Here is a 15,984-nt window from a genome sequence, read left to right as displayed (position 1 = left end):
ACAAAGGATTTGGCAGTGTCGAGCGTTAGTTAGCGTACGAGGGCAATGCCCTAACGGCCGCTGCTGCGCAGGAAACAAGGACGATGGGTAACGGATTTGATATTTTGGAGTATGGGAATCGGTGGCCCACGCGACAAGTAATCCGTCAGACGTAAACATAAAGTTTACGTCTGCGTGCGTTGACCCGGTTTCGGCGCCGAGCTCGATCGGCTGTCTATTGTCGCCCGAGAACCGAGGCCGCTCGCCTGCGGATTAGCGCAAAAACTTTATGATGGGTCTATTTGTGTCGCACGGTTTCTTGCGTTACCGGGGTTCCCGGTAACGCCTGCAATGATTTTGAACAACTCGAAGAAACGTTTAACAGTAAACCTACCTACCGAGGGTAGCCATGTCTCGCCTTATAAAATTACCAAAATTTAGTTAGACTTGCCACAATTCTTCTTAGAACGTGTGCTCGAATAGAGTATTCGATCATTTGCAAAACACCATTTGAATAATTGTAATGCAAAAAATCTGCAGTCGGTTGACCGGCAGGGTAAACCCCTTGGGTTTAACCTCTGGCACTCTATAAAATAGAACCATCTATTTTATGGTTCTAGAAGAAACCAGAAATTGATATCTATTATGTGTCATTATGAGAGAAAAATTGATAACTAAACTGCGCATCAAACAGGAACGAAATAAAAACAAACTTTCTCTTTTAACGATTTCATTGCGTCAAAACCGCAGTCTATTAATAACGTACATGTTTAATTAATATCCGAATTTTACGTGACGGAGTTAAACTTGATATTTTACGGCACGTGGTTAATGTTTAAAAAAGAACCTACTTATTTCCGTGGCTTTTTAGACGATTTCTTCGATCCGGAATAAGAGTACGGAGGAAGAACGTGTTAATACTTTGTTGATGCGTTAACAAAGTTTCCGAAACGGATTGACCGAAACCAGTATTGTAGTTAACGAAGTCGGCGTTACCGTTCGGAGCCGAGGAACAGGGAAACAAGTCGCGAGTTCGCGATCGTTCGATCGTACGACGAGGAAGTCCGGATAACCAGCGATATCGTTGCTCGTGCGATAACCAGGAAACTGGATAAGGGAACCGAAAATAAGACGAGCGAGAAACGAAGCGGATTGCGCCGCGCGATTTGCCAACCGCGATCCGAGCGAGCAGGAGTACCAGCTTCCATTCGAACCGGAAAGATATACACGGCGGGAGCCCTGTCCAAAAGGCTCCCGGGCAGAAAAACGCCGATATCAACACTTGCCGCGAAAATAATAATATTTTCTTTCGTTTGACTGTCACGGCCCCGGCACTTGCGCGACGCGACGGTCTCTCGAACCGGGAAGGAGGGGTTCCAGGGGAAATCGGCCGGCCAACGTTGGACAGCACTGATATAGCACTTGCGAAAAAGTTGACTCACGCCGCGAAAATATATCTCGAGCGATAAGCCCGCCGTTGGAATAACGCGTTCCGAGGCGTTGCGTGTCCGTAAACGATCGATGCACGGGCTAGTGGCGATATTGTATCGAAATTGTTCAATATTCGACATAAATGTTCATTCTTTAACCAAATCTCTGGTCTTCCTGGTCCGACGGATTTTCAAAATCGATTTTTTCCTTCTCCTTTCGGATTTTCTTGCATTGTAAGACGTTGAAGACGTGCTACTAAACCGTCCTATGTAAATTCGAATTTTTGTGAATGCCGGGAGGCAAAGAAAGCACTGTAGGACCTCGATTATCCTAAGTCTCTAGAATCCAAACAATCCTCAAATTTAAATAGCTCAAAAAAATTTTCTGTATCAATTGCAAGGGACAGGAATCGAACAGAAATGCCTGTCCTCCTCTAACAATGTTAATAAACTGATCATTAGACTACGGATCTTTATGCACAATAAAAATTTTCTACCTGAATTGCAACAAACTCGACTGAAATACAAAATTTTTCTTTCTTAATATGTTTAATAGGTTGAAAATAATGTAAGATCATTTTAAAATTTTTCCAATGTTTTTACTGTTTTAAAATACGCCCACCCATTTTTGTCATAAATGCATAAAAACCGTAGTCCACTGATAACAACGCACCGATGTTCCCAAATTCGTTGAATTCGTCCAAATAATTGTCTAATCCATTATTCGAACTGTCAGGTTTTTGCAATCCAGTTCAGATAATCGAAAGTTCTATTATAATAACCAGCGGATTTTATGCGTCTATGATAAAAACGAGTACATCCAGCGCGAAACAGTAGCCATTTAAAAATACCGTCGTTCCGTGTTCGACTCGATAAAATGATTTCGAAAAGAAATTGATAGCTCTGGAATCTTTCAAACGAAAAATTTCGCATCTGGTAATAAATAACTCGAGCTACGAACAGAGTTCTCAGTGCAATAAAGTGCACCGGTAATTTACGGAAACGTTGCGCATCAGCATCAGAAACCACGATCGCATGGAAGAGAGTGCCAGAGGCCACGGGGAACAGTCGCGGAATCTAAGAAAATTCTGCCCAACAATTCAAACAAAGGAAGTCGTCTTTGTACATCGTGTTCCTGATAACCGAATCGTGTGTTCATGCATGGCGGAGCAGTGTGTGGTAAACAAGAGTTGCAAATAGCGGCAAGGAATTGAAACATGCGACGTGCGATACCTGGAAGTTTCCCTCGTCTTTCATTTTTCCCGTTATCGCGTTTCTAGTTGTCGAACTGTGGTGAAACATCGACTACGAAACGCTGTAAGCTTTGCAAGCTTAAACAAAATCGTTCCAGCGAAAATAACTAGACCTAAAAAGGAAAACTCGTCTAATTTAACCAACAACTGTCTTACTGGCCCTTTTGTATTATTTTAACCTTTATGCCAATTTACCTGAACATCGGAAAAATTACATTAAATTTTTCTTGAAAATTTTGTCTGTATTCTCGTAAACGTATACATGATAGACGACGACGTCTTACTCATCAATTAAGCCCTATACGTCGAATAGAACGTTTAATCGTAGATACTTTCCCCGTATGTAATTTAAGCATTAACTGGCGACGCGATCTTCAAATAAAACAATTAATCCTTCGCACTGCCCCCTCTGAAGCATTAAAAATGAAAAACCATTAAAATTTACTATATTATAATTCCGGAAAATGCCTACATTAACTGTCTTTTCGTTTAATGAACTGTTAACCCTCGCTGTAAACTGTTTGCACGTTCTTGTTGACGAGCACAAGACAAAATTACAGTAAATTCTCTATATATGTCGCCGAGGCATGGCTGATAAATGTCGCGAAATTATCCCCACTCCTGCGGGGTTTTGTAGGATCTCCTGAACGGCATTAGTCGTTGTGCCTTTGACATGTAGAGTATAGGACGAATATGTTTACACTCCTCGGCGGCGAGCATCGCTGTCCTTTTCTATGTTCAAGACCGGTGTTGCTGACGTATAACGAGAATTCACTGTATTTTGTTTGACAAAATTATTTTAGAATTGCAACGCGCTCCAACCGTCCCGTTTTGCGACAAGCAGGGAGCGTATTCTCGTCTCCAAAATATTGGGTATCCAAATAGGGGATGAAAGTATAGCTCCGTAAAGTAAAAAAGTCCCCGTTCTTAGTATCGGACGTTACCGATCGAAAGCCTATGGCTCCTGGAAGAAGGGTGTAATAGATATAATTCGGGGGTGTAAGAGTGATCGGGGGGATGAAAATCGCTGCGAGTTTAGTTATCGGTAGACCGTCGGAATCGTGCATGTAAGAATTGAATGGACACCGATGCCTTTTTCCGTGCAGGTGGGGTGATGGTGAAGCAGGAAGCGAGGGATGACGGTTACGAGACAAGTCCGGATCTCGAGATGAGGAGCACCGGTGGTGACAGCAGTCAGCAGTACCACACGCCGCTGACACCGCACACACCGCACACACCACACACGCCGCACACACCCCTCACGCCGATATCGGCGACAGCGCATCAACCCCAGCAACCTGGCTCGACCGCTTCCACCCTCGGACAGGTTAGTTTTTATCTTTCTCTGTCCCTCTTTCTCCATTTTTCCTATTTCTGCCTCGAGGAAACCAACGATTAGGTCACGCGGCTCTGTTTCGCGCCGTAATGCCGGTGGCCACGCAATTTTCTTGACGCGCTACAACACGGAAGTACGTTTCATTGTCAGTCGATACTCCGCAGGGTCGCGTGGCCGCTTCCTATTCAAATAGGCGATGGTAGACTGTAGTCTATTTACTACTAAGAATTATACATTCTGCTCGTAGCCAAAAATTTTTATTTATTATTCCCTCGCGAGACACACACACGACCGACCGTCTCGTTCGTGCACCCAATTTATACCGTTCGTTCGATACTATTCATACACCATTCATGCCATTACAACGTTCGTACCATTTCGCCATTGTCACATTACACTTTATAATAAAAAGGAGGATGACATCGTGTCGAATGATTGAATGAAAAAAAACGCGAACTTTTCGAAAATTCACTTGATTCTACAAGGAATCCTGGTGCGCCAATTTTAGACTGTATCCGTAGGAATTTTTGAGCGATCGAGAACTTAAATTACAAGGGGAGGATTGCACTTTATGTTACTTTCTTTGGTGGATCACATTTGTGACAAAAGCGACCGGATAATTTTTCCAATTGTTCGAATTATTAAGGGAATAATTAATAAGGGTGGTCCTCAGATTCTTGAATTCTTTTCGCGAAGATTTGTTGGACGATGAGTAGACTGCGGATCTTTATGCATAATAAGAATTGTTAGGGGGCCAAATAGAAATTTTCTTTTTTTTTTCTGATAATTTTGGAAAGTTGAAAATCGCATGTCCTCCAACACTTTGAAACTTTCTACCGTTTCAAGACCCTCCGATCAAGTTTTCTCGCAAATCCGTAAAATCTAATTACCGACGTACCTATCATTAATCAATTGCCAACATGTAAATCGATGTTGCTAATTGACGAGGCAATTGCAAAATGTATGGACACACGCAAAGATGTTTATCCCGCAAGGAAACGAGCGGAAAAGTTCCGGTTTGCGGTTGTCATTGCAAAATCAATCGCGTAACCTTAACCGATCAGCGCCGGTAATCGGCGACCACGAGGGACAAATATCGGCCGATAAAGCCCGGGAATTATTTGTCGGTTAAGACCGATGATCGTTACGGTCGGATCCGGTGATTCCCGATCGGAATAACGAGCGATAAATTGCGCGATAAAAGTGCGCTCGCTCCGCGCGCCGACTAGAGCGCGCACTTTCGTAATACGCCGTGCGGTCGATTTGCATCTGGTCGCCCGGCTTCGTGGCGCGATTATGCAACGTCGTTTCCCGCGGGCTGATAGTGACATAAGAAACCAAGCAACCGAATAGATCTGGATCCACGGGACAAGATCCCGAGGCCGCGAGATCGCGATCCAAACCTTCGCGAACACTATTCTCGCCGTATTCGGATGACAAATGAATTTTGGCCAGTCGACATGCAGTATAGTGCCAGTTGTCGATGCATTCACAAAATCCAAATGCACTTTGACCCTCCGAGCCAACACTCTCAAACTCTGAACGACTTAAGCACCTGGAGTCAACCGACGTTCATTTGTCGACTGGAAAATACCAAAATTCCTTCCCGAAAATTCGATGACGTCGCGATACTGTGATTTGTCTATATATGTCGCCAAGGCCTGGATGATAAACGTCGCGGAATTGTCCTCACTACCGCGGGGTATACCCCGTGAGGGGCGCGGAGTGTAAACATGACACGGCTCGGGTATGTTTTTTGGACGATACACGACGCTGGCAAGACTTGTCGACATATATCGAGAATTCACTGTAGAACGTAACGTTTAGTGTTGTGTCGTCGAAGTGGGTGAAGCTCAAGGTGAACCGGTACGCTTCTACAGTAGTCGTCCGAGGTTAGAAATACACTTTTAAGCAGCGCGCGTCGCCCGAAAGGACTCGTCACCTCGATCCGTGATATCCGTGATATCCACGGCTCGTAAACGGTAACGAGAAATCGATGCACCTCCGTGACGATTCGTCCGACTATCCGTGGACACGTCTCGGATTTATCGTCAACGCCCGAGACCGGGGGCAGTCCCTTTAGCCCGTTGCCACGCGAGCTGTTTCTACTTCGTTCTTTCTTTGATTCCCGTTGACCTGTCTCCGCCGATCCCCACTCTGTCCGAATCGACCGATAGACAGTCTTCGACTACATTATATCAGTCGCCACAATTAGACTACCGCGGATCTTCGTACAGTGACTCCAACTAATATTGGCACACTCTTAAAAATCGCATAACATTGTCAATATTGGAGTATACTACTTGAGTTTTTTGAGAAGTTGGAACAATTGGTTCGCTTACATAACGTGAAAAAAATGTTTGATTAAAATTACAATTGGTCGAAATTGCAGAGAAAGTACTAACAGTGGTATTTTGCAACTTTTTTATGCGGGCTTCTATTAAATATTTAAAAAGTACGTTTTGTACGTCTGTATGAATTTGTAGGGACTAGAGAAAGTTGGAAAACTGCTGAACACGATTTATGGTATACGTGACTAGACAAAGCTATTTTTGAGAGAACTGTTTAGTTTCAGACCCTAGCATGATTTTAGTTCGAGTTAGTCACAGTCTCAATAGATGCACACGGGTACGATAAATCGTGGAGTGCCGAAGGACCTTCGACAAGAGGGCAGCGGTCGTCCGCGACCGGAAGAGCCCCACGTGCGTAAGGTCTGGAGGACATCAGCATTATGTGGAAGAGATTTTTCCCTTCCACAAAGGACAGAGAGCATTATATAAGTAAATAGGACGATGAAAACCTAGTCAGTCGTTAGCTACCAGTGCAGACGTCAGTCTGTCAGTTGTCCGTCCTGAAATAAATACTTACAACAAATATCCGTGTTCATTGAACAAGACCTTCACCACAAATTATACATATTCTGAGAATTTCATAAACATCGGTCGCAATGAGCTGCAGATGTTCCAAAATGATCACATTGGGCGAAATTCCCTGAGAAGGCCAAAATTCTGCGACTTTCGCCCTTAAGCTTTCATCGTTAAACGTTTGTAGCTTAGTGCAATGTTGACCGATTTAGATGAAATATTCAGAATATGTATAATTGATACAGATGTACAAAACGTACTTTTTAAATTTTTAATAGAAGCCCGCATAAAAAATCTGCAAAATACAACTGTTAAACATTTTTTTCACGTTACGTAAGCGAACCAATTGTTCCAACTTCTCAAAAAACTCAAGTAGTATACTCCAATATTGACAATGTTATGCGATTTTTAAGAGTGTGCCAATATTAGTTGGAGTCACTGCACAAAATAAACATTTTCTTCGGCAATTTCAAGAGATAAAAACCAAACAGAAAGTTCTATTTTTAATCATTTTAACCCACCATGGGCAAACATGTTTTCTGTAGACAACCAGGGTTTTTATTGTCCGCGACTAATTTCTTTCACTGTTCTAGGCTTTCAAAAAATCAGAGAAACATTCTAATCTACGTGCTGATGCTGACGTCCCTATTTTAATTATAGTCGTTAGAGAACAAATAAATATTTGAACGAAATAAATTGAAAATAGATTAATAGATTGAAAATAATGCGACGACATGATCCAATACTTTCTATCTTCCCACTACCTTGAATTTCATGTTTACCAGAAATGCATAAGATCCGCAGTCCAGTCATTATACAATAGTCGCATTTAGCGTTCGGCAGTTCTACCACAGCGTTAACATTCTAACGCGTAGCACGATTAAATCACCGTTTTACCACAGAATTTCCACGAAGCATTCGCGAACGATATCTTTGCGATCGCGAAAGGTGTTGACCGGCTTGATAATAGCGAGGTTGCTGTTCCGCCGATTTTTCCGCGCGATCATTCTCGAGAGTACGCGCGGCTCATGCTCCCAGATAACCCTAGACCGAGGCTACGAAACTGACAGATAATCGAGCGCGGCGCCTGCCAGACTCTCGAACACGGAATATTGCTTTCTTCCCCCCCCCCCCCCCTCAGCCTCCAGCACGCACAGCTTTTCTCTCGGTCGATTTTGCCCGAAGGTCGCACGAAATATCGCGGGAAATATCACCGATCTATTCTAATTCGCTGCCGCGAAAACCACCGCGGGAATAAAAAAAAAAGAACTCGTCTGACCCCGTAACTCGCCGGGAAAAAAAACCGGAAAGCGAACGATAAACGCTAGTTTCTGAACACGTTGTGCCGCCTGCCACGTTGCAACAAGTTTTTCGTTCGGCAGCTTTGATCGGCCGGGATCTATGTAAATGTTCGTTCTCGCAGTCTGTCGATCGGGAAATAATGGACCAACGAGAGCGATCGTCTGGCTGTAAAACAGTTTTTAGGCCGTGGCACGTCGCTTTAATTGCGCTCTTCCTTTATTAGCCACACGTGACTCACGGTGTTAAGGAAAAAATCGTGAGTCACGCGCTATCGATGCTTTTGCAGATACTACCGCCAAGCATAATTATCAGGCTTTATGCATTTATAGCGAAGGATTGTTTTCTTGCGCGGTTTCTGTGAATTGCGTCTATTCATATTTATACAGTCACTGGCATTTAATAGTCGGACACTCTTATTGAAGACGATCACTTTCTTGATGTTAGACTTTTTACTTTTTATTACTCATCAATTATTTTACACGACGTAGACAAACTTTTTGAAAAGATTGCAAATCGTCCGAATTGCAGAAGAAATACTAAACGTTGCTCTTTACAACTTTTTTTTGCGGATCTAGGGTAAGGGACCCAATTACTGCGGGGGTACCAATTACTGTGCGTATATTAGTTATACTTATTTTTAAAACATAATGAATATTAAAAAAGAGATATATAACTGTGGGATCAGAGGTGTTAGGAAGTACTGGTCACTTATAAGCACGAGGAAACGAAAACTTTAATGTGATAATGTACAAAACAAGAAAAAACGTGTTTGAGATATAGCAAAAATGGAAACGTTGAGCTTCGAAAAATCATGAAAAATTTCGGATTAATTTACTGATTGCGAGTCTGATTCGTTGGCACGTGAAACATGATTAGACAGTCGGAGCATGGAAGCGTCGAGATTTTCTTTCATACGGACCGATCAAGATCACGCGACTCATTACTCGCCGGTGGAAGAAACAAAGGTAAAGCTGCCATCGATTCTCAATAGCGTCGCTGAACATAATTGACACGATTGCTTTGAGCGTAGCCGCAGCCGCAGCATTGTGCGCGGCAATGTAACAAATCGGAAGGGTTTTATTTCGAAGGGAATCGCACCCGTCGCGGTACGATTTGTCAATGAAACGAGCTCTAACAAAGGGTGTTACCCGAGCGACCCCTCCAATTTTTGTGAAAGTTAACAAGTGTTTTCTCGCGGGCTCTGCCTCTATACCCCTTTACAATCGATGCTGTTTTAATTCTGGAATTTTCAGCCGGTTCCGGAACATTTTTCAAATGTTTCGTAATTGGATATATTATAGGTTTTGCGAGTATAATCGTTTTCGATGGAAGCTTATTTATAACGTCAATAATCGTAGAATAAATAACATGCAGACAGTCGGTTGAACCATAAATCCATTCGGTATAACACGTTTATCGCACGAAGAAAATCAAATTGATCTTGTGCATGTCGTTAATTAGACTGCGAATTTTGTACATTTATAATGACAACGAGTAGCTGCGGTTTAAAACAATATAAAGATTGAAAGGATTCAGGAGTATCCAGTTATTATTTACCAAAAATCGAAATAGATCGTAGGGAACGAAGTTCAAAGAGCTCTCGCTGCAGAAAAGAAGCGCCCGAAGCTTGAGAATGATTTTTGATTCGAGAATGAGCTTTCCGAAAACGCATCGGAGGAGGGTGTCGCAGACAAGCGTTCGCGCGTGTGAACGGCGCGGCGCGGAGCGGCGTCGCGTTTTCCCGGGGAAATGTCCGCGACGACGGAAAATTGGGGAAAAGATGACGATCCCGCGCGCGAACGCGTGACTTCTATTTTCGATGCAAGCGGCAATCGCTATTACCCCGACAATTTTCAGGCCGTATACCAACGGGAATATACATTTTACGATTGCCGGTGTACGTGTTCATGATGGCACGTGCGCTACGTGCCGCTTCAAATTTTATTTTCCGAATGAACGGACGCGTAAAAAAGCCAACAGGAATTCGTAATGAATTCCGTGGCGGTTTCCGAAAATACGTCGAGACGCAGTCGACAAAAAATAAAAAAATAAAAAAATCTCTCGAAGGAAGGAACGCTTCTTCAATCCTAATCTTTAATTCGTCTGTGCGTTGCACTTCCCTGGAACATGTGCTTCAGCTAATTTCACACTCGACGTAGCCCTGAAACAGTGCTTTCCATTCTACACGCGCTCATCTATTATCCATGTGCTCCTCTCTGTTGGCGTACACTTCACCTCGTTGCTTCGGTTTCGCGGATTTCAATGAGAACACCAAACATCTATGACGATTGCCGAAAATGTCTAATAATGTATCTAATAATTTTGTCTGGTATATAGTTTGTAATGTTGGTAGACCTCGAGGTGTGCTCAATGCATATAACAAGTGACAAGAATTTTTTCTCAAGGTTATTTTTTAACAAAACTTCATGATCGTTGGTATTTCTTTTTGGTAACAACTTACATTTTTTCTTCGATATTCTTATAGAGCATGGAATGACGAATCCAATGACTACCATGACCATACCCTTGTGATCATTCAATCTCGAGATATTTGTGTCTGAAATTATCAACATTTTACCTTTCAGACGCAAATATCTCGAAATTGAATGATCGTAAGGGTGTGGTCATGGTAGTGCTTGGACTCGTCTTTTCATGCTGTATAGAAATATCGAAGACAAAATATAAGGTGTCAGCCAAAAAAATACCAGTGATTTTGAAGAATCGTTAAAAAATAACCTTGATAAATAATTCTTTCTACTTTCTCATGTATCTACTCCTTGAAGGCTGTCAACAGTAGAGACTGTATGCCAAACGAATTTATTTAATTATATTGCTGAGGGTGACATGTTGTTCTACGGTTGAAGTTGCTATTGGTGTTGAAGGATTTATTAAAATCAACTATGGACTATGACTTGGAAGAATGATGAAACAATCGCCAGTAGACATTGTTTGGTGGCCTGTCCAGTAAATGAATACTTCCAAGTAAATGAACACAATTGGTATTAACACTTTGACTGCCAAACTAGAAACCTCAAAAATTCTTGATTTTAAAATAATTGAATTTGGTACAATGAATATATTAACGTAAAAATTCATTTGAAAACCAGGACAAATAATTCCGTCACCCACATATGGGTGACATGGCAGTCAACGTGTTAAACGGCTAAATAACATTCACGACGCCCTGTTCACGACGAAATTTATGCAGTAATTGTATCGTAAATTCACAGATGTCTTGCTATAGAGATCTAAAAGTGTTTATTCATTGGACAGGTCACCATATCAGTAAGTAATCGAGAACTTCTGGACAATCGATAGCATGCTCGCTCGGTGGGTTCAGCGTTACGGGAGCGGAACGTTCGTCCCGACGTTGAGACTTTTCTACAGAGCAAACGAAATTGTATTCGCAGGTGGCGATCAAGTGCGAGACCCCGGTGGACCAGTACTCGTTCGTCGACGAGGATATGTCGATGGGTGGGTTGAGGACGGCGAGCAGCCCTGCCGGCAATCCCGAGAACATGACGTGTCCTTCTGGGGCGCAATCCGCCCTTGCTACACCTACATCGACGCCGCCCGGCCAGCTCTCCGTACCGCAGCACCTTCAGATGAACCTTGGCGTGATGAACGGCAACGTGAATCCCCAAATGGCGCCGCATCAGCCCAAGAAGAGGGGCCGCAAGAAAAAATCCGAGATGATCCTCACGCCGGAAGAGTAAGACCTTTTTCATTCTTACCGAGCCGTGTTCGCTTTCTCCGGGGATTCCCACTTATTCTTGTCCCTACAGTCCACTGAGGACACGACAAAAATTTCCGCCGCCGAAAAAGGACCGGCGGTCGAACCGGAAGGGGACACGCGTGCCAACCGTGTCCTCGGCAAATTCGATAATCGCGTTAACGAACCGACCGAAATCGGTTGCATATTTACGGCCCAATTTTGGTGGATAGGCCGTGCGCGCGCGACGAGTGTTTGCGGTCGGCGGCGGCTACAGTTCATTCTAAATAATAATATGCGGCTAGGTCGATCGCGTCTGCGGGTCGATGCACGACTCGATTATCGCCCTCCTCTTTTAGTTCTCGAAGGACTACTCTGTTGTTTATCTGAATAAACCAACTAAGCTAAATAAGCAACTCGGAAACGATGGGCAGTAGACTGCGGATTTTATGTATTCGTGACAAAAATAGGTGGGGTGTAACCTCAAACAATAGACAATAAGAATTAAAGGAATTTCAGAGTATCGAGAGACATTACTTGCAACTTGCTATAATCAGAGTTGCCAGATCGGGGAAATTGACTCGAATCGAGGAGAAAAAGTTACCCTCTCTCTGCCAGAACGAGATTAGTCACGTGACCGGGCTATGGCGGAAGCGTGGGGGAATAGCGTTGCAGAAAGGGAAGGTAGAGTGGGGAGACAAGTCTTAATCTGGCGACTAGGATTATTCAAGAGAGTAACAAATTCCTGATGGATCCCTATGCATTGCTATTGACGGAAACAATTTTTATTTTGGATAAAGATTCGCACTGATCAGATCCTGACCCCGTCAATAGAGTGGTGGGGATTTTGGCCTACCTTCATCATTTTCGAAAGGACCATTCTCCGAGGATTAATAAATTGGAATAAGATAATTGTCTAGCTAGGAAATGGATGGAAGTGTGATTAGTCCCGCAACAGAGGTTGGTTCTCCGAAATAGACGGTGCAAGCAGCAAGATCCAAGGTCGCGATTAGTCGGGATCGAGTCCCCAGCAACCCCTGTCGCCTTTTTCGCGGGGGAAGGTGTTCGAAAGACACCTTCGCCCTCCGAGAAGAGGGAGGGATTCGAGTACTGTGGGACTCGCACTCGGTGAAAACTCCCACGGTGGTCTAACTCGGACTCGGGAGGGCTTTGGAACTCTTACGAGAACGTCGCCCTCCCAGCCAGATAGCCCTAGCCCTCGCGTATTTTCATTATTGGCTGAAACGATCGCGTGTCGCGGCGAGAGTGAACGAAACTGCGCGAACCGGCCGAATAGCCCAGAGGTGTCCCCTTTGGTCTAACCAACTTATCACCTTCGCGAGCTGCTTTTGCCGGGGAAGATCAAGCGAATCCGTACTAGGAGCCGGTCCCGTGATCGTCATTCGATCCGGGCGAAACTGCGAAGCGCGTCGCTGCCAGTCGAATGAAGCGGGTAAAGCGGGTACTTTGTCGCGTCGACGAGCCGGTTAACAACTGAAGGGCAGGACTCGTAAATCCGATTCGATCAGGCTGACCGCATACTCGCTCTCTCTCTCTCTCTCTCTCTCTCTCTCTCTCTCTCTCTCTCTCTCTCTCCCTCCCTCCCTCCCTCCCTCTTTCTAACTCGCTTTCTCGGTGCTACGTTACCAACGCGATAATGGAGAGCCAAGGCGCGACCGAGTTTCTCTAACTTCTCGACGTAATTTGATACAGGGCGGAGCTAGCCGAGGCGAAGAAGCGGGCGAAAACGTACAAAGAGAGGAAGAAACACGACAGATTCGACGGCATGCCGGAAGAGGAGGTCAGCAAACGCGTTCTACCCGACCACCTGACCAACAACCTCGACATCATCATCGTAAGTCATTGCAACCTTCTTTCTTCGGGTTACTTATGTCGTTCCGTCGCAACGCGTACAGTTCCAAAACGAACATTGATTTCTCTATTCTCTAAACGTCGCGGAATTGTCCACACTACCACGTGGTATACCCCGTGAGGGATCACGAGGAGTGTAAACATAACACAGCTCGGGGTATGTTTCCTGGATGATACATGACGCTGGCGAGCCCCGTGTTGTTGACATATATCGAGAATTCACTGTATTTTGGAGTGTTATGAACTATTGCGACGCAATGGTCGGTTCTATAACGGCCTAAATGTTCGATGCGCAAAGATCGGAACTGTAAACATTCCACCAGTAATCCAGTCGCTCTTTTTCTACGTAAAATAGAAGAGACTTTCTTTCAGGCTGTTCATTAAACACATAATGGTGCGAATAACATCGCGTGCACGCGACTAACTTGGCAGGGTGGAACAGCGAAAGCGTTAACCCTTGTATGTCAATAACCAAAACTTTCAACGACATCCAATGATATGCTTTATAGCCTCAACGCATATTTTTATGCCCCAAATGTAACTGAATCTGTGATCACAGGCCTGGCGATTTCCATGAAAAATAAAAATTGTCTGTATTAATCGCAGAGGCTACGTATACATTTGTTTTCTTAATAAGTTTACAGTGCTGACAACAACAAAGCAGTATTTCGAAATTCTTTAAATGGTTTTCCCATTTAGCATTCAATGCACTCAGTAACCGAATTTGTGATGACTGGCCTGGCGATTTCCGTGCAAAATAAAAATTGTCTGTATTAATCGCAGGGGCTACGTAGACATTGATTTTTTTAATAAGTTTACAGTGTTGGCAACAACGAAGCAGTAATTCTAAATTCTTTAAACGATTTTCCTATTTAACATTCAATGTACTCGGTGTTATCATAAAATCGGAGTGATGAACCAGCACAGAGATCTGCAATAATCTTGCCGTTGGTCGACGAAAACATTAAAGAATTTGTAAAAAGAACTTGCGAACGGGTACCCGGTTATTGGCACAAGGGTTAAAGTCGCGGAACACTTTCGTCCGCGAAGCGCTAGGCTCCGTTCGAAGTGGATCCGCGCGCGGATTCGAGCGTGTAACGCAGCGTCGCCCCGTTCCACAGTAGCCGAGTTCCTTCGGGCCGTAAATTTCCGAGGAGGATCTCGTAGGCTGCTCGCGATTCCGTCGCATCGTTTTTCGCGAAAGAGAGAGGTGGGAACGATTAATCCGATTAGCCGTTGGCATAACGGGCGTCTAGTTAGCAGGAAAATCCATCTCGAAGGCAGCGAGACGGTAGGGAGAACGTAACTACGACAAATGGCCGTTTGTAGCGCGTTCGTCAGGTGTCGTAATCGCTTTAATGGTCCATACCCAATTCGGTTATCACGCTTGACGTTGGTAACGAGCGCGAACTCGTGCGCGCTCACGTTCCCGCCGGTCGTGCCGTTTCATCGAACACCCCATCGATGCGGATTGTTATATTCCCGGCGATTCGTTACGGTTTCCCGCGGCTCACGATTTTTCTTCTCGACCGACCACACCTCCCCCCCCCTCACTGCCCCCTCTACATCCCGGTTTCCGCGGCTCCCGTATCGTCGTTACCGATTTTTACGGGAAAAATCGCCCGAGAGACGCCGCGCCGCTTCGAAAACGCGGAAGCTACGGCAAATATAATAACGTTGAAAAAACGAAACGCAACGAGCTTAATCGTTCGCGACATTTAAGGTTTTTATTCGAGTTTAAATCTTCGCAATCAGGTGGCTTCGTTAGTTGTAATTAGTTTCTTCTACTATAGTCTGTCCAACGAGACCGGGCAGTAAACACTCGATTGCGACAGAGTAGACAGGTAGTTAGCAGAGGACTCATCTGGTTGGGGCAGACTATAGGTGGGCTCGCGAGTCCTTGCCTAAGAAACAAGAGACGAGAAACACGAGAATTTGATTGCGTACATTTCACTTAACCCTTCCGTCGGCGAAGTGTTAATTTGTGTTATGTCCATTTCATTTAACGCGCGTCGTGTCTTTCGGAGGGTTCGCGACCAAAAAAAGCACTCGGGGTTCAAACGGGGAGAAAGAGAGATGAACCGCAAGGGGAGAGAATTTAAGGAGATCGCGGTGGTTGGGGGTTGAAAGTGTTCGGGGAGGGTATATATCTCGGAGGAGAGCTATGGTAGGGCGGGATTACGATTCGGTGACGGGAGAGTCCGTTAGCGGCCGGTTCATATTCATATATTACGCG

The 15,984-nt window shown here is 44.4% G+C and overlaps 1 protein-coding gene across 2 annotated transcripts in view; it reads left to right on the top strand.

Moving 5' to 3' along the window:
* Positions 1-15,984, top strand: part of Tdg (Thymine DNA glycosylase) — a 614,020-nt gene that overhangs the window by 543,514 nt on the left and 54,522 nt on the right. For both annotated transcript variants that reach the window (XM_076784776.1, XM_076784775.1), the window contains 3 exons: positions 3,769-3,989; positions 11,575-11,876; positions 13,590-13,731. In XM_076784776.1, coding sequence (XP_076640891.1) covers positions 3,769-3,989; positions 11,575-11,876; positions 13,590-13,731 — 665 coding nt within the window. The remainder of the gene's footprint in view (positions 1-3,768; positions 3,990-11,574; positions 11,877-13,589; positions 13,732-15,984) is intronic.

This window comes from Halictus rubicundus, chromosome 3 (genome assembly GCF_050948215.1).
Source record: "Halictus rubicundus isolate RS-2024b chromosome 3, iyHalRubi1_principal, whole genome shotgun sequence".
NCBI lineage: Eukaryota > Metazoa > Arthropoda > Insecta > Hymenoptera > Halictidae > Halictus > Halictus rubicundus.
Note: the sequence above shows the minus strand (reverse complement) of the source record. Positions and strands in the feature narration are given on the sequence as shown.